Source organism: Anser anser, assembly GCF_964211835.1.
Source record: "Anser anser genome assembly, contig: HAP1_SCAFFOLD_262, whole genome shotgun sequence".
In the NCBI taxonomy this organism is placed as follows: Eukaryota; Metazoa; Chordata; class Aves; order Anseriformes; family Anatidae; genus Anser; species Anser anser.
The window spans coordinates 1-19,256 of NW_028153899.1; the positions used below are offsets into that span (position 1 = coordinate 1).

At 41.0% G+C, this 19,256-nt stretch overlaps 1 protein-coding gene across 2 annotated transcripts; it reads left to right on the forward strand.

Annotated features, from left to right (window-relative positions):
- The first annotated feature begins 2,460 nt into the window (after positions 1–2,460).
- LOC310891202 (LIM and senescent cell antigen-like-containing domain protein 1) lies at positions 2,461–18,045 on the forward strand. 2 transcript variants are annotated; one of them, XM_083853484.1, is made up of 9 exons: positions 2,461–4,993; positions 6,065–6,131; positions 8,786–8,906; positions 9,754–9,903; positions 10,955–11,105; positions 11,851–11,943; positions 13,371–13,419; positions 15,632–15,707; positions 16,537–18,045. In XM_083853484.1, the coding sequence occupies exons 1-9, from the start codon at positions 4,973–4,975 to the stop codon at positions 16,649–16,651; spliced, it is 843 nt and encodes a 280-aa protein (XP_083709610.1). In that variant the 5' UTR covers positions 2,461–4,972; the 3' UTR covers positions 16,652–18,045. The 2 variants fall into 2 exon arrangements, with proteins under 2 accessions (XP_083709610.1, XP_083709609.1); XM_083853483.1 differs by lacking the exon at positions 2,461–4,993 and having other exon boundaries at positions 5,634–6,131.
- The last annotated feature ends 1,211 nt before the right edge of the window (positions 18,046–19,256 follow it).

The following is a 19,256-nucleotide window of genomic DNA, read 5'->3' on the forward strand; positions in this document are numbered from 1 at the left end:
AGGGGAGGGGAGGGGAGGGGAGGGGAGGGGAGGGGAGAGGAGAGGAGAGGAGAGGAGAGGAGAGGAGAGGAGAGGAGAGGAGAGGAGAGGAGAGGAGAGGAGAGGAGAGGAGAGGAGAGGAGAGGAGAGGAGAGGAGAGGAGAGGAGAGGAGAGGAGAGGAGAGGAGAGGAGAGGAGAGGAGAGGAGAGGAGAGGAGAGAAGAGAAGAGAAGAGAAGAGAAGAGAAGAGAAGAGAAGAGAAGAGAAGAGAAGAGAAGAGAAGAGAAGAGAAGAGAAGAGAAGAGAAGAGAAGAGAAGAGAAGAGAAGAGAAGAGAAGAGAAGAGAAGAGAAGAGAAGGAAAGAAAAGGAAAGAAAAGGAAAGAAAAGGAAAGAAAAGGAAAGAAAAGGAAAGAAAAGGAAAGAAAAGGAAAGAAAAGGAAAGAAAAGAGAAGGAGAAAAGAAAAAAGAAAAGAATAGAGTGGAGTGGAGTGGAGTGGAGTAGAGTAGAATTAGAGTAGAGTAGAACAGAACAGAATAGAACAGGACAGAATAGTTCAGTTGGAAGGCACCTTCAGAGATCTTCTAGTCCAACTGCCCAACCACTTCAGAGCTAACCAAAGTTAAAGCACGTTATTTGAGGGCACTGTCTCCCCTGGTGCAGCTTTATGCTGTTCCCATGCATTCAGTTACAAGTTGATAGCGATTACTCCTGAAGGTATGGCTCCTCTGTATTTTGAAGACCAATAACAGAAGAAACGTATGCAAAGCTTTAATTTGATACAAATCCTAAAATTTTCCTGTTATCAAAACAATGTGACCCCTACTCAATGGAAAGGTAAGGCATTCAGAGAGAGAAATCTCTGACTTGCTGCAGATGGTGAAGCTTTAAAGGACCTCATTTTACAGGTTCCAGGGATAACAAGCCCTGAAGAGAAAAGAGGTTGACGAAGAAAATACTTGGTTTTAGCTTTTTATGTGCATTGCATTAAAAATGGATTGGAGTGTCTTTCAGGTGTATTGTTGCTTGAGTTCACTCCCAGAGAAAACAATTGCTGGAGTCAAGCATCTGCTTTGAAAGGAGTCTTCACAAACAGGTCAAAGCTTTGCTTACGCCATCACATGAACAAGCCAGAGCTAACTGGATGCTTTTGGAGAAATACAGAGGAAAAAAAGACTGCCTGCCCAGTCTGTCAGCTATTCACAGTCATAGCTGTTGGAATGGGATGACATTGTTTTGAGTTTATCCTAAATAGAAAGCTAGCACATATGCAAAGCCGGCTTTACTGCGTTGAATTCATCTGAAACAGAGGAAGGCTACACTTCGGCTGGATCAGCTCATATTAAACTACCTTATACTTGTGACACCTCCTTCAGTACCTTCTGGAGGACCTTGAGGTGTTGCTTGGAGTTAGTTATTAGGGTGATCTCCTTTCCTGAACAAGACAGATTGGGAGACCTGTCTCACAAATCAGCCTGATATATTTTACTTAGTTACATTCTAGGTTGAAAGCATGTGTGTGCTGCTTTTGCAGTGCAAGCTGGAAAAAAATTTATGTCCAGCAAAATAATGCCTCCACACCTGGTGTATAACCTACAAAGGGACAAACATTTATAGCACTGGTGTGGAAAGTGTGGGGAAGCAGAAAGCGAGCACAGATAGGGTACAAAAAGACCAGCAGCCCGAATGGGACATGACACTAACGTTGGCAGCTCTGGTGCTCCCAGGCCCTATGAGGCTCAGGAGGAGCTGGCGTTGCTGCAGGCACACAGCTCAGCATCCAGGCACCAGGAGGAGGCTAGAGGCAAGGCACTAGGGCGTGCAGTAATCCCACAGCCCTAGAGCCAAGAAAGGTAAATCAAATGGCTTTTTGAAGCACCAAGGGAAAACAAAACAAAATAAACAAATAAAAAACAACAAACCACATTGTTTATTCCTTAAAGCCTAAAATGTTGCACAAATTGGAAACAGGATAGAAAAGATTTTGCAGAATTACACTTTTTTTCACTCTTTTTTTTTTTTTTTCCCTTCCTTTTCTTTTCAAAACAGCCTTCTCTAGCTATTTATTTTGCTTGCTGTAAAGCTGGGAGGGATGTCAGCGGTGACCTTGCTTTAAATTCTTCTTTACCTAAATAAACATGCTTGTAGGATGCAGGACTCAGCTCCCTTTTTATGAAGAGATCCCTTGACCACCCTGAAATCTTTGTTGCTGCTGCTGGATTACCATGTCTTCTCACTTCCTCATATCTTATCTACCCTGCAGACTACAAATCACACAGATTTTTACCAACTGGAAATATTGTTTTGCAGCTCTATAGACATCTAACAGCAAGAGCTATGAGACCTTGCAAACCAGCTTATGGTTATCTGAAGGCCAGAGGCATACAGCATAAAATATTTTATGGTGGAGGGTTTCAGCTAAGAAAAGTTACCTTTTGCCACAGCTACTGTAGGGATAAAATTATGATTGGGATTAAGAGAATATCCAAAGACTTGTGTGTGGCTTGAACTTCAGGCCACTGTTCTGCCTCTAGTCCTCCTAGTGTCTACCACAAGATCTTGCAGTTCCTCTCCATACCAGCAAGCCTGCCTGCTGCTGTTGAAGAGATGATGGTTCAGATGATGGCTCAGAAATCTCACCCAGCCTTCCTCTATAGCGGCCTGTACTTGGCATCTTCTGAAGAAAGTGAAGGTCCATATTGTGCCAGCCCTTGCGCCTTTGGGGCTGTTTCAGCTTGGAAATCTTCGGCAGGGCCCTCTCCTCTGTCTCTGCACCCTTTAGGGTGTCCACACTTGTCCTGTGTTGCCAGCATAGCTCTCACCTAGCACTTGAGAGGTCAGTGAGATGATGGCAGTGGAAACCCTGCCATGGTTCCTGGTGGTGCTCCTTAGGGAGAAGGAGGGACAAGGGCAGAGCTTGCTCTTCTTTCACATGAGTTGGTGTAGCACTTAGGCGTGCAAGTCGGGAATGTAATGGGTGACAGCATTTTGGGGGAGAGGGAGGAACAGGAACAGCCCGAAGCAGGTAGAGGGTGGGCTTAGGTTTGCCAGTGCTCCGGAGATGGCTGACAGTGCTCTGAGATGATCTGTATCACCGTGAGGAAACAGTGACTGGAGAAGAAGGGCAGAAAGGTTATCTTCTTCCGACTGGTTTAATGCACCCTTGAACAAGATGCATGTGGAGGTGTGGCCAGGCAACGTGTTTTTCTGAGCAGGTTCCCTGTGGGTAAATGCAGGCATTGTTGGTAGACCTGCATCACTTCGTGTTTGTTCTGTGTCCCGTTTAGCTAAGCCAGTGTTTCTTGGAAATGATTTCGGGAAGTCAAATATTCTCCCCCTGCCTATCACGAGCGTTGCAGAGTTCCCCCAGTTAGTCATTAAGCTGCTTATCACATCTGCACTCAAACGCTGCCATGTGATAAGCTTTCGTGCTGGGTGCTCCACCGTGGTGGGGTGGAACTGGTCGGGCTGCACTGGAAGAAATGCAGGTGTAGGTAGGTCTGCTGCGCTGCAGGACGCGTCTGCAGTCTGCGTTCCCTACAGCCGCTGCCACGCAGTTTTGTAACCCAGCAGAGCGTGCGGTCCTGTACTTACAGCAGAACAGCCTGCTTGCATGGGCAGCTTTGGTGGCACCGTGCCCAGAGGGACAGGTTGTCCCTCTTCGCCTTGTAATTACTCAGTGGCTTTTTCTCAAGACCGTGTTATTCCTGGGTTCAGCAATTGTCCTTCCCTAGAGGTCTGTCCCACCGGGGACCGCGGGCACTTCACCTTCAGACAGCAGAAGTCAGGAGAGATGAAGCCTACCTGGAGTGCAGCTGTTTGTTTAAAGCCCTTTTGGGGCAGTAAGAGCCTCTTTCTATGCCCTTCCAGAAAAAGGCCAGCCTGCTCTGTGCTGAGGGGCGGGGAGATGAAAGGGTTTAGAGAGGTGCAGCCCACGGGGGAAGAAATACAGCAAAATCCTAATGAAGGACTCCCAAGAGTACTCCTATAATTGGGGAATCTGTATTGCTTTGTTATTGTAATTATCACTGAAATAGAAAGATGCATGACTTTTGCTTTATGAGGCCTAAATGAGAGGAGAGTTCCTTTTAGTTTTTGTTTATTTTTTTAAGTAGTTTCTAACTACCTATAGCGAGATAAAAGGAAAGTGCAGCTGCAGTGAGCTTCTCAGATTTATTTCTATTCCATTTGCACCTGGAGTGTGTTCTTAAATTGGGCTCTACCAAAAACTACCTTAGAGGAAGTGTCTTTAAAGAAGCAGGTTTTAGGCATGTCTTCCCATGTCCTAGGTTAGTAAAGATGCGGAGATCAGCTGGAGATAATGTTGTGGTGAAATGTTCTGAAATGAAACGCAGAGCTATGCAACTAACCCATGGACCTCCACCAGTTCAATGACCTTGCTTTTAAAATACATGCTGTGGGACTTGTTACGGAAGCTTAAGGCTTTCTCTAGGGGGGGAGCTGCTGGGTCATCCACAAATGCAGCACAAACGAGCCAAGAAGGTTGAAAATACAAACAACACGGAATAGTAACCAACCTGCCCAACACAAACCTGTTTGGTCTGCCCAGATCAACATGTGGTGGCTCTGAAATCCAAGCAGACCCGTGCATCTTCCATTGTACCAACTGTTTACACAAAGCTGGAAGCTTTCTGCTTTTCTTCAGTTTAAAAAGGATTATATTTGGCAGGAAGCAAGCACAATTCTGAACTAACCAATAATTTCCATTAATTTTCATTAGTCAGTCCCCTGTCTCTCAATTTAAAAACAACTACAACAACAACAAACTCCAATTAGAAGTTCATCTGTTTTAGAGTATTACATTGAAAAAAGCCTCGATAAATTGCTAGGATAGACTTCTGGAAGAGTCTGTATATATCTCATATGTCTTTCTGATCCTTGTAGGTGCAGTTCAGGTTGGGCACAGGAATTAAGTTTCTGCTCTCAAGTTTCCAGTGACTTCTAGACTATTTCATTAAATCACAACCCTGCCAATGGCTCTGTATATTGCACAAGTAATTACTATATCGTATTTGATCCTTGAAATTTCATAGTGTAAAAGGTTATTGCTGTATTTGCTATCCATGCACCAAAACTTAATTTGTGGGTAGCATTTTATGCTATTTGCTTTGTTTTGTGTTAGACTCAGTACAAAGAAGGAACTGGGGTTTTCCTGCTATCCCTCTTTCCAGTGTTTTAAACTGAGACATTGAAATCCAAACATACCTAATATTGTCTGTCTGGTTTTAACATGCTAGTTGGCATTTGTGTCTACTAATGATGTGCCTGAAGGTATCTAAACATTTCCCTTCACTTCAGGACATACTCGTCTACATGTTTTTACATATTTCTTGGTTAGGTTGCTAATGCAGTGCTGTAGAATTTTTTTTCCATAGTTTTTTTCTCTGTGAGCTTGAACTACAACTGAACTTCTTTAAGCTTTGAAAAAATTCAGCTCCAAATCCCTTTAGATCAGCTCCCAATTTCATCTAGTCAATTTAGAGAGTTTTGTTTCTTAAAATTCCCTCAAACAACCATTGTGAAGGAAAAGCATTATTTCTCTGTATGTTTGGCTGTACTGCTCCATAAATGTCTGAAGGTGAGGATTTCTGTCCCTGGGGGTTCTTCCTCCCCCCAGACTTACTTCCTCCAGTGTGCTGGGCCATTCTTACAGGAAATGCAGAGTGGGGAAGGGATCAAATGGGTTCAGAGAAAATGCTTCCCCCCAGGAAAGGTTTTCGAAAGCTAATTTCCTGCCCAGAATCCTATCGGTTGCATCAGATTGTTGTCAGTCTGTCAAAATTCAGGCATCTGTTGTGAGGTAAAGGGGTGACAGAAAAATGCCACATGCTCTAAACAGTATTAAAGGATTAGTGTTTTATTAATGCCATGTGCTGACTAGTAGCTGACTTAAGGTGGGTGAATTTGGTGCCCGTTTCTCTAGCAGATGGTCAGGTTTGTTTTTTTGTGCAACTCCTCATCTTCTGCTACCCAGTTGCATCTGGAAACATCCTGGTATGTTACAGTATTTATGTCAAGGGCATGCTCCTAATCCCTCTAACTCTCGGCTTGTTTTCCATTTGCAGTTTGAAGGGAGGAAGTACTGTGAACATGATTTTCAAATGCTTTTCGCCCCTTGCTGCCATCAGTGTGGTAAGTTTTACGTTGAGGCAAAGTGCTTCCCACTGATCACAAATGGGAAGTCAGCGTATTGCTGGGGGAAGATGTGCAACCCTTCTGTATCTCCTCTGGGAGGTGGCCCCACACATCTGAACTTCCAGCATGAACTAGGCTTCAGAGAACCTGGGGAGCTGCTTTTCCTACAGGTCATCAATCAGTAGGTTTTTTAAAAAAGGTTTGCGTTATTTGAGTGAACAGCTAAGCTGTTGGTCCAGTGACCCAATGAACAGACCATTTCATGGTTATCTGTACCTACATGCATGTGCTTATATTCAGCCCTTCTCATGCAGCTGAAACCCTCCAGCGAGTCTGTCATCCCTTTTGACAGTTATAACCCATCCGTGTTGTCCTCCTCCATGGAAGCAGGGACAGTCTTCATCATCTACTCTTACCATCAGCTGATGAGTCAGCTGGTCCCCTTTCATATTTCTGAAACAAATTCCTTCAGCATCTGATGTCTAACCTGTGTAACGCTGAAGGCTGCCTTTTGTCAATTTGTCTGATGATGTAAATGCTTGCGTATCTGCTACGCTGTAATCAATTGCCAGGTTTTTTACCCTCTGTGTTCTCTGTGTGTGACACATTTGCTTGGGCAGGGCTGAGAAGTCATTACTGTACCATTGCTTGAGCTGGTCGGGAAGCTCTTGTTTTTCCGCGGTGCCTTGGCAAGCCGCTACAACTTCTGCTTATCTTAGTAAGGCCTTTCCCTTGTGCAGAGGGAGGGGCTGGGTGCTGGGAAAGGGGGAAGCAGATGTTCTGGAGCTTTGAATTTAAAGCTGCAGATTTGAACAAGGAGGGGAAAGGGAAGAGGAAGAAGGGGCTTAATGGTGATATCTGAGCAAACCTGAAGTATGCGGCAAACCAGAAAGTGTCTCACTTCATTCCGTCTGCAGGCAGGCCAGTCACTTCCCAAGCATGAGGACCTGTTGTATTCCTCCAGTCACTCTGCAGCCCCCTTCCTTTGTCCCCTTCCTGCTCCTCTGTGCCAGGGCTTCCCCGTCTGCATCCCTGCTTCTGGCCTGCAAAGGATTTTCGCAAACCCTCCTCTCTAACCTCTTCAAACAGAAAGTGCTGCTCTTCCTGCACGCCAGCATTGTTCACACACGGCTCCTCTCTGTTAGCACTGTTACTCGCCTTTGGTGGGCTGGGCAGAGGAGGCTTTACCTCTTCAGCACCCAGGAGCCTTTTGCAGGATACCAGAAGCTGTTCTGGTCCCAGGCAGAGGGGTATGGAGGAGCTACACCATGTATCTCCAGGGTTTCTCCTGCCCAGCTCCACATCTAAAACAGCTTCAGCTGCTCCTACCCTGGCTCCTCATAGCACCGGCTCTGTTAAAAGCTCATCAGTTTTACGGACTGACTTGTTCTGACAGATGGGTTAAAAGTAAGTGACTTTGCTGGAGGGTGTGACTGGCTGGCTGGGCTGCCTCCCAGGTCACTCTGCTCTCTTACCTACAGCGCCTTATGGGTCCTAACTGAAACTGGGCTTTTCCAGTGTTTGGATTTACTAAGGGTGGCCAAAATCAACAGGGCTGTTGTCAGCAGTGATGCCTCAAGCTTTCCTGACGTTTTTAGAGTCCATCAGGTTTTATTCTTGAAAAGCTATGACTTCATGGGAATGCCACAGAGTTGCATGCTAGACTTCCTTTCATCCACATCTGTTATCTGATGGATCGCTCCTCTTTGACAGCTGTTTGATTTGTAGGCTCTTTGGAGCCACGATTCAGCCTTCCTCAGCACCAGGAAGCTGAGCTCCCAGCACGTTTTAGGCAGAGTGCTCTGGGGCACTGCTCAGGGGCCTTGGCTACAACGTCCATGTAGGGAACAACTAAACACGTGTCCCGTGTGTGGTGGACATGGCTCCACTGCCTGTGCAGTGGAGTCACACAGTGCATGCACAACGGTAATTTTAACACTTTTTCAATGCCTTGCAGGACAGGACTCCTTGTGGTAGGTTAGAAGTTGTTGTGTGTGTTGGATTTACTGTTTAGTAAGTGCATTCTCCCACTGCATCTTTGCACTTTGACTTCATAGTTGTTGTTGTTTTTTTTTTTTCTTTTCTGTTTTTTCCAGTAGGTCCAACGCCACCCAAGCTCAGTTCGGTTGTGCTTAGAGTATAGAGCCCCTTCAAGGCTAGATTACAGACCTAGTGGAGTAGAAGCCACTACTGTGTAAATGACAATTTAAAATTGTCCTCTTCTATAAGAGGAGAAAGGCAAAGATGATAAGGAGACAAGAATGCCATATTATATAAAGAACTCTGTATATTTTGCAAGAGTTTGAGATCAGATGAGAAAAAAAACAGATAAAGGACTGGAAAAGGATAATTGCAGAGAGAAGGTGGAAAAAGGCTTATATATAAAGAACAGAAGGTTGTCCATCAGCAAGGACATCTGCTTCTGACCCACAGCACAAAAAAAAAAAAAAAGCAAACAAAAACAACCCAAATTACAGAGTTTAGAACCAGAACTGCAACACTGAAATTATTAATATATTCTACCAGATTTGGGGGGAGGTGGGCAGTATATGAGGAGAGGATGATGATGCAATTGTAGTGATTCACTTGTGGGTTTCTTTTAACTTTGTCTAGCGTGGTATTGTAAATTCTTGTCATTGTGTTTCTTACAGGTGAGTTCATTATTGGTCGTGTTATTAAGGCTATCAACAATAGTTGGCATCCAGAATGCTTCTGCTGTGACATCTGCCAACAAGTATTGGCAGATATTGGATTTGTCAAGAATGCTGGGAGGTAGGTCTTCATCCTTCTGTTACTGCTCATGAATAAAATGAAATGAGAGGTGGGACTTAGAAGTTATGGCCCTTAAAACTTTCCAGTTGAGATGGAGTAACTGAAGTGGCTTTTATGAGAAAAAGGTCTAAGGGTGCATCACAAAATTAAGAATGAATAGCTTAAAATATGCACATAAAATCTTAACCATTTATCTACCTCAACACCAGATTACTTGTCAACACCAGGTCTCATCTGTACCCGGTGACATTTCAGGATTGGTAGGGTACATTCTGATCAGAGAGACAACATTCAGATGTAGAAGTATTGTATTTTTTTAAATCAATTTTTGTTTTTCCAACATTGGCTTCCAATTTGGGTCCAGTTCAGCACCTTATTCATTAATAAATGTTTTCAGCTCATCGGGATCCTTCACTTTTTTACCAGCTGTGATCACAAGGATGTTTTGCAAGTGGATTATATGGCCATGGACTTCATAAGTTTAATATGACATACATGGTTGTTTTTATAGAATTAGGACCTGTGTGGCCATCCAGCTTCCAAGCTAAATTTTTAAGAGTTTGAGAGTAAAATATTCAGCAGTGAGAATCTGTAGTGAACATTGTTTTCTGTGTTTTGACACAGCTTAAATTCAAACAAGTTGAAGAAATGATAGTTCTGTGGTGATTGGAAATACAGTGATAGCCCTCCTTCTTCTGCACTTGGTTTACCTACCAAAGAAATTGTTTTAAAGACTTTTTCTTCCAAAAAAGGCTGATTGAAATGAAGTTCTAATAGATGTTTGATTTATATTTTTCACGGTACTAACTGGTGCTGGTACTTACCTATGTTTTTTATGTTGTTTCAGACATCTCTGCCGTCCTTGCCATAACAGGGAAAAGGCCAGAGGCTTGGGAAAGTACATTTGCCAGAAGTGTCATGCCATTATTGACGAACAGCCTCTCATATTCAAAAATGATCCTTATCACCCTGATCACTTCAACTGTGCAAACTGCGGGTAACTTGAGTTCTGCAAAGGAAGACAAGAAAATGCTGTTTTTATTTGCTTCTTCCGTTTACATTTTAAAGTGAAATCCAGTACTGTTAAACAGTCAAAAGGGAGAGCTTTGGGTTGCATTGTAGCCAGATGTGTGTCTGGTTATCGCTTTTGGGACGGTGGAGTTAGATATTTAGTTCAAACAACAGCTGATATGTTAGGCAGTAATGAAAGATTGTAATCTGCAGCATTTTCTTAGGAAATACGAAGTCTGGGCACAGGTAAATGGTTTTGTAGCAGCAAAATGATTGATAGCTTCTTTTTCTGCAACAAAGGGTAGGAAAGTGATCCTCCTTAGCTGCTTGAGTTACTATCTTGCCCATGTTATTTCTTTTTAGCTGAGTTGCATGAAAAATTTTGTTCTTTCCTTTTAAAGACATTTTCTTAGAAGCTTTCCCTTACCTCATTTTATCAGCTTCTGCAACTGTAGTCTACATAGCTTCATGTTTCTACATCCTCCCCAGATGCACAGATCAGGGGACATTGTAGGATATAGCACACATTATTAGTTGTTTATTTTTGGTACAAAGGAAGCTATCGTTTCAGTGCTGTAGCAAAGGCTGATTTGAAAATCAACCTGTAGTATTGCGTCAGTGCCAGTGTCAGCTCATATTTTTCTTTCTCTGATGTTTTATACCACAGGGAAAATGTAAAGAATTGCATTTTCCTTTCAGTTTATGTAAAGCTAAAATAAACAGGTGATAAGAGGACCAGAATAGAAGCCAAGCATGACTACAGCTTTCAAACACGTTTGAAAACAGCTCAGTAGCTATTTTCAGAGAGACTTAATGCATTGTACTTAGCAGGGTTTTCTCAGTTTACTATGGAATCAGTCTTGTTTCAAAAAAAAAAAAAAATGAATTGCCATATTTGATGCTGCTAGATCCATTATTGTAGTATAAATCCAATTTCTAAAACAAATGCTAAAAATTAGATTATCTCCAGAAACTCTCAAGAGTTGAAATCATTCAGTTCCTTTATTCATGCTCTCAATTAATTAACTTTTGAACAGGAAGGAGCTTACTGCTGATGCTCGTGAGTTGAAGGGAGAATTATATTGTTTACCCTGCCATGACAAAATGGGTGTCCCCATCTGTGGAGCATGTAGAAGACCAATTGAAGGACGAGTGGTGAATGCTATGGGCAAACAGTGGCATGTGGAGGTAAACAATAGCTGATACATTGTCTTTCACAAATGTAAATATTAACATACCTGGAATATTGCTGATCAGTCTACATGAAAGGATTAGAAAAGTATGCAGGAATAATGAGTATATACATTCTCCTAATCCTATTTTCAACCTTCTCATGTCTGGTCTTTCACTGTGAAATGAGAGTAATTTCCAACCTTGCAGAGACCTTTGACTGTGAAGCTAAAATCATTAATCAGAGGAAGCACTGCCAGGCCCTTATAGAAGAAAATTTCACAAAGTGAAGAGCGGGATATATGGAAAGGCAGTAAAGTTCTGTGATAACTGTAATATTACTGGGCACCATAATATTCTTAAGTCTTTCACAGTTAACCTGCTACAGGTAAAGCACTTCATGGGAGGGTTTCATATTTCAAGGGCATGTACAAGACTTAGTTCCATATCTTCGTTTTAAATTAGGAAGATAAGTGGTCTATTCCTTTTGTTTAGAAAATCTCCTCCAGCAAGAGCTTTCTTCACAAGAGTGTAATGATGGTGCTTATTATTTAATCTCTCTTCATTCTGTTCGTTGATAACACATCACTTTGCTTCCTTTTTTTGTAACTTTTGGATTGAAATGTTGAAGACAAGTTTTAATTCTCCTTTTCAAGAGAATCAGTGGCTCAGTAGACGTGACATTCACATTGTTTGATTTGCTTTCCAGAAAAAATACAGTTACTTCCAAGTAATCCAAAAATGTATATAATTTTCTTCATAGCATTTTGTTTGTGCGAAATGTGAAAAGCCATTCCTGGGTCATCGTCATTATGAGAGAAAAGGCCTGGCATATTGTGAAACCCACTACAATCAGGTAAGGTTGCATATTTTTAGAAATTGTGTTGTTAAACTCATGTATTGATTTTATTAAAGGAGATGGAAGACCATAGATATTCTTCTGATTTCTCATAATCACCTGTGGTTATAAAGCTAATTAGCAGATGTTCTGTTGCAGTTAATTTATATCGGTTTCTCTAATTATAAATCTGGCATTGAAAAACATAACTGCAGGGATTTCACAAAGACTAGATGGGCTAATCAGTATCGAGTTGTTCTTCAAGCTTAGTGGCGCTTATGTAGAGCTGTTTCAAGCTTTTGCATATCTGCGAGATGAGAGCAGCTAATAACACCGAATCTTTCCCAAGAAATATAAGAAGATTTGCCATTCAGGAGCTGTGGTTTGACACGAAGCCTTTGTGAGTAGCGTGTTTTTTTTCTGCTACTCTAAGATGATCCTATGTTAGGATACACAGCATCACCCAGCTCATTCGTTCAGCTGCCTAAGACTACAAAGACTTAATTTGTCAGAGGACACCACCTAGTGACCACTTGCATTTAAATAAGAGCTATATACAGTTCCCTGCAGACGCCCTTAATTGTGCAGTGCAGCACTGTAAGGTATAAACCATTATTATTTGGAAGCCAACCACAAGGTGTCACGTACACACCTTTGCTTGGCTGAAGTAGGCATTATCTCTGGGAGTTGTAAGGCATCTGCTAATTACAGATGGATTCTTAATTTGTCAGCGATGAAGGGCAGATGATTGAAATGTTGCTGGCACACTTGTAGGCAATAAATGCCGTGACATTAGTAGAAATAGCTGCATCCATGACAGGGCAAGAACGTACACCAGGCAAGAGTTGTATGTTGAAGGAATGTCATTCGCTACATCAGCTCCTACAGTTAGAAAAAAAATACATGAAATTTTGGGCATACAAAACCATTCATAGATAGTTACATTGTGGACAGATGTTAAGTATGGAAATGGAATGAAGGATTTCTGGCCTTTTATTTATTGATTGATTGATTTTAAGAAAAATAAATTAAGCATAGCATTTCCTTACAGCTTTTGCCAGAAAAAGTAGCATGTTGTTCTAGTCTTGCTTTTAAGTCCAAATGTTAAATTGGATGATTACTAAAGATCTGTATGTGACTTTGCTGTATTTTAAATGTTCAGGATTAGAGAAATAGTAAAACAAAACAACACAACATTTTTAGAGTGTCAAGCAGATGTAAACAGATGTTTTCATCTTCAACATTACAGAGACTTTTTCTGATAAGATGATGCAAAACTTAATTGGAAAACAAAAGCAGACCTGCTAATTTTCTCTTTTTTTTTACTGAAATAAACAGTAAAGCTACTGTGCCCATCAGCCAAAATAGAGTGTTTTGTTATTTTGAGAAGCTACTCTTGATAAAATCATTCAATTAAAAATTCATTACTTCTCCTTCCTCTTCAGCTGTTCGGTGATGTTTGTTTCCATTGCAATCGTGTGATTGAAGGAGATGGTAAGCACTTTTCTGACTGTTTTCTTAACGTTACATTTTGATGGAAGTTCTTTCTTAACAGCAGAAGTAAGGCCGTTGTTGAATCCCTGGCTGTTCTCATTAAACCAAAACAGGCCATTATCTTGATCAGAAATTAGGATAGATCTGATTAGTCAGAGGCCAAATAGTAGGAAGACCTTGTAGTGAATGTTTTGTGATAGTGGAAGATCACCCAGCGTCTAAAGAGAGCTGTGGTCAGCTGGAAACCCTTTAGTAACAAGGAAAGGCCAGGGATGCTGGGAGATGCACTGGTGGCTTCCTGCCCCACCTACCTTAAAAATGAACACATGCAACTGTGAGAATGACTACATTGGCATCTTCTCAAATGAATTTAGGGATCATGATCCGGATTTGAAAAAGAATTTAGATATTTAAAGATTTAGGTGGGCTTTCTAATGGTTTTTTTTAAGTGCCTAACTTTCATTATTTCAATCCACTTCCTGGAGGTATTTGCCTATCTATCTCAGGCACCTGTCTTTTGAAAATCTAGGCTGATGATAATTTCACAAAACCAGGAAGGAATTGTAAAGATCTGTCCTGTGAAGGCATAAGCGGAAATGAGTGCTTTAATTTTGGGGGGCAGGGGGAGGGATTATTTTGGATGCTTTTTGGCATTTTATCATAGCTGGTTGTCCAAAGGCAAATCATTCTACCTGCAATAATGCCACATTACTTTGTTCCTGGTTACACCTGCCTGAAGTAAACACTGTAATACCAATGTTAGCCTCACCTAAACCAAAGCTATTAGCAAAGTGGGCGGAAGCCTCTAGCTTTTAAAAGGAGCCATAAGGTAGTTCATAGTCATGTAAATATAGGGTGAGACCCACATTCTGGGAATGTGCTTTCCCCACATTTTTGGGACTGGACTGTACCTGCAGAACAACAATCCAGAAGGCTTTGGAGGAAGCTGTATCTTCCCCTTCGCTGAAATCCTGAATGAAGAGAACTGGGGCTTGAAGCGAATGAATAACTCAGCCTTGCCTGATCACCACATCTCTGTGTGTTTCTTACGTTACATCGTGTAATCTGACTCCCATATTGTATGTGTCAGCCACTGAACTGAACAGATTGAAATGTCGTCATTTCTTTATTTTCATGGTGTGTCTTCAATTATTCTACATTTCTTCTTTCACTCCTGCACAGAAATTTGACACTGCTGTCACAAATGATGAGTATCCAGTACTTTATTTTCTCTCTCTCTGGTGAAACAGACATCTGTGGCAACAGTTTTTCAAGAGAGTGTCTATGACTGTATTGGAGAGGTTGCTTATAAGCGAAGACTTTCATCTGCTTAGTATTATTTTGGCAAGCGGGTGAATAACTGTATGCTTCTGTGGATGTGCTTGGCCCAATAGTGTAGGAAAAAAAAGTTTTGCATGACAATGTGCTGGTTCTGTTTGCTGCTGACAAAATGTTGCATTTTAGGAGAAAAGCATTGCATTGCCCTGGATCCTCTACATTTGGTTAAAAAGAGAAGCAAGTTTTGGCAAGGAACATTGGGAAGGTATACTGTGAAAGAGAGGAGGAACAGAAAAGAGAGATAAAGAACAAAGAGAAAAAGCTTTCTCTCCAAAACAAAGAGTAAAAATATATTCATGTTTATCATGATAAAGTGATTTATCTCGTTAGTCCATAACTTTTTTTCACTTTGGTACCTCTGATTTACCAGCAGTGTCCTGATTCCTAGCTTCAAGTTAGTTTCTTCAGCCAGGCAAGTGCTATAGTTGATGGCACTGCGGTCTGAGCAGGGTCTGGGGAATGAAACAGAATAAAAACATAAACACCCTTTTGCTGGATTGCTTTTCAGCTGAAAAAGTCTCCTGGTCATGTTTGAAACATGGCCTCATAAAACAGTTGCCTGAGGTCAGCATGCTATGAGATGAGGTAGAAGCAAGCAACGCGAGTCAGAAATTTGTTAAAATGGTCTTGCTGGTGACCATAGCATTGTATGTACCCTCAGAGACAGCTTTATCAACACTTCATGGTCCCACTGCACAGCATTCACATGTACCTATGTGCCTTCCTAGTCTTGCCATGTTATTGTTATGGTCCTCAATACTTGATATAAGAATCAAATGATTGTTCTTCATGTCTCGTGAACATTACAGCTTTTTCTTTATATGTATATTTTTTGTAATGCTAATGATTTCCTTTTTCTTTTCACTTGCTCTAGTTGTGTCTGCTCTGAATAAGGCATGGTGTGTGAACTGTTTCGCTTGTTCAACCTGCAACACTAAGTTAACACTCAAGTAAGTTTATTGATAGGTGTGATGCCTTCAAAATGGATCGGTGGTTATCTTTACAGTGGAAATGTTGCTGTAGTTTAACTGTTACGGTACAAAAACCATACAATCAGCACTGAGAAAATTGCGCCTGTTTCTTCCTCTTGCTCTATTTACTAATCTACATCTTTTTCAGCTGTCTGTTCAGTTCTTCCTTCAGTTAAGTCTTCTTAACTCTCCTCCTTTTCTGTCCCTTTATTTTTTCTGTTTAACTCTAAAGGGATAAGTTTGTCGAAATTGATCTAAAACCTGTCTGCAAACATTGTTATGAGAAAATGCCAGATGAATTTAAGCGACGCCTTGCCAAACGGGAACGTGAAGCGAAGGATAAAGAGAAGCAGAAAAAGAAAAAGCCAATCTGTCTGTAAACTTTTTTTCCTTCTCACCACCACCTCTGCTCCTTTCTTCTTTGGTTAGTGCTAAGGGTGCTTTTATTTAAAATTTTTGCATGCATTCATGGCAATCAAAACCAAAATATTTTTCACACAACTGCAAACTCGGAATAATGTTATTTCATTATCTTATGTTTAGTCTGCCTTGCTCTGCAATGAGATTTGAAAGGCCTTTTAAGTGACACAGCTAATAAATATGGACACTTGGGAGAAGACTGCATAACTCGCATGCAGTACTGTAATTACTGTCTACAATGTATATAACCTTGTGGCAGTAACTTCATAGACATGTATAAATTGGAGCTGTATTTTTTTGTCTGTGCACATGTGCTATGATACTTACTTTTTTCAATATCCTTGCCATTAAAAATGGGACTTTTTTTTTCTTTGCCTTGTCATTTTAGGAATAAATTTGTTGAATTTGATATGAAGCCTGTCTGCAAAAAGTGCTATGAAAAGTTTCCTCTAGAGCTGAAGAAAAGACTGAAGAAACTAGCTGAAACTTTGGGAAGGAAGTGAAGACTTATCTGCTCTCCCTGTTCTTTATGAAAATGTTATACGTATTACTCGTGGGGGGGGGGGGGGGGACTTTGAGGCTGCAATCAGAGAACAGATTGTGATGCATGCCTTTCAATCAAATCGAGATATTTTGAAATTTTCCATTCTCTATACATGTACATGTATACTTATTTGTTGATAAATAGGCCACACTTACAGACTAAATTAAATATCAACTCACCTGAAAGGTTTCTGACCCTGATAATGCAGTTGAACTGGTACAAGTGCACCATTGTGCACAGTAATCTCTGTGGAATTTTAGATAGAAAATACTCTTGTGAATACCTGCAAAGACACACTTTGCAAATGTGTCCAACGTTACGGACACGTAGTGTCATTTATATTACTGAAAGTATCGATGTGCAAATTAAGCATGAGGATAAAACTTTAAGTGTCTAGGGCAAGAAACCAAACATACCTCACTTCGTGGAAAAAAAACATGCCTAGATTTCAGGTCAAATAGTCTCATTAAGGAGCCTGGTTTCAGATGATTTGAAAAGTATCGTGTTTCTAAATACAGTCACTGTACAAATGACCTGCTTCTGATAGTTTGTGCTTACATGATGAATCTTTGTACATCAGACTTAGCATGAAATATCTATATGAAGTCTATATTCCTACTGCAAGAAATGAGCATACTCAGAACTACTTGAATTTTGCTATATTCCATTCAGAGTAACACATTAACTTTTATATATGCTTTTGCATTGTATTTACTTTTTGTGCCTTATTCTGCTGGACCATACATAACAGTGTTCCATTAAATATATATATATAGTTTTATTTTTATTTCATATTTTTATGCAGAAACTATATACAAGGTATTTTCAAAAGATAACATACTTTGCCTTAATTATTCAGGATGCAAGAGGAATTTTGTTACAAATGTGAACACCTGAGGTTTAAATTTAGCTTCTTGGCTTCTTTAACTTCTACAACAGTAATGGAAATGCATATTTCAATTAACTGGCAATATTACTTTTACACTGTGAGTGTAAATATATGTGGTTTGATCCTGCTAGGATCTATTTCTTTAGTCATCCTCAAGAACTGAGCTCACAAGGCATCAGAATTCCTTATAACATACACCTGATTGTTTTATACCGTTGACTTCTATTCATGCACACCTGTTATATTTTTCCTTTTTCTATTGAAAATACAGTTACTTAGGAATTCTTGATGGTACTGTGTTATCAAGTACACGTGTTTTTTTTTTCTTTTTCACACTAGTGACTTACACGGATTTTGTGTAATTGCATCATAGCAAGCAAAATTTCCTTTCCTGTTTATGGAAAACTAGTTGCTTCAAAACATCTTTCCAGTGTCATCAATAAAGGCTATGTTATTAAAACTTGTATCACGTCTCTTAAATGAGTGTTTGAGATGGGTGGAAAAGCGGCGAGGCAGCCTTTCTTCCCTATGCTTCTACCTGTGACTATGTAAATACTTCCTTATCCTGATTTAAAGGAGACATACGCCTAACCTACGTATGCACTTTAGTTTTTAGGTTTAAGAAAGAAACTGCAGTTTGTTTCATAACGAACAACTTGGTTCTTCTGGCTGTTTTCTGAATCGGCACAGTCACTAGGTTTTCCTAAAGAAAATACCTTGTCTGAGTTTAAAATGCATACCTTCCTACCACATTTTTCTCTCCTGTTTTCAATGTAATGCGGCTTTCACCTCAAACCTACAGTTTAGTGCTAGGTAAGGTATTTTTTATTGTTATTATTGTATATATTTATTCAGTACAGTAACAGTTCAGTAGCTGAATGCAGTCCTTATTGTGTTCATGACAAGAAGTCCTCTCCCCCCCCAAAAAAAAAGTTTATATAACTAGCCTGATAACACCGTTGGGATTTTGGACTATGCAATGGATCCAGGAGACCACTCTCAGCAATACGTCCTTTAAATTGTAATTCAGTTCTTCTAGTTTTCTCACGCTCCACTGAGAGCATGCACAGCCCTACTGCTCAAAGAGTGGGGTGGAAACAGTCCCTGACCCCGAGAGGCATGGCCTGCCTTGCGTGGTTATATCCACCCAGCACACGGCAGCCTCGTTTGCGCCTCCTGCAGGCTCTGCGGTAACCCTGTGACCTGAAGTCAATGTTTTTTGCTGTTTCCAAGTTCTTGATCATGAAGACTGCGCTCTGGTGCAGTAGCACCAAGGTCGTGGCCTCTGTGTCATTAACACCAGTGTATGTGTTTCAGACCCCACTGTGTAGCACTAAGAGCATGCAAGGGTTCAGGGGTTCAAAGCCTGCTGCGTCACAGAAATATTTCTGAAGGATGGGGCCGCTAGAGGCCAGGTAGTCCAAACCTCTGCTCAAAGCAGGTCTAACTTAAAAGCTGCACCAACACCGAAAGTCTTACCCAGCCAAGTTTTGAGTATCTCCAAGGAAGATCTCACAAGCCTCTGTAGGCAGTATGTCACAGTGTTTAATCACCCTCCAGGTGTTGTTTTTTTTTTTTCTTCTATTCTTATTATTGGAGCCCTCTCTCCAGTGGAGGGTTGCCCAAATTCACACTGCTCCCTTGGGAGCTGTCTTTGGAGTGAACTATCATTGAA

Bases quoted from the DNA above. Each gene is read 5' to 3' on its own strand.
- LOC310891202 (XM_083853483.1), top strand. From the start codon at position 5,996: ATGTTACAGTATTTATGTCAAGGGCATGCTCCTAATCCCTCTAACTCT. The intron at 9,904-10,954 runs GTAACTTGAGTT...ACTTTTGAACAG, and splicing joins TTCAACTGTGCAAACTGCGG to GAAGGAGCTTACTGCTGATG. The intron at 11,106-11,850 runs GTAAACAATAGC...TTTTCTTCATAG, and splicing joins GCAAACAGTGGCATGTGGAG to CATTTTGTTTGTGCGAAATG.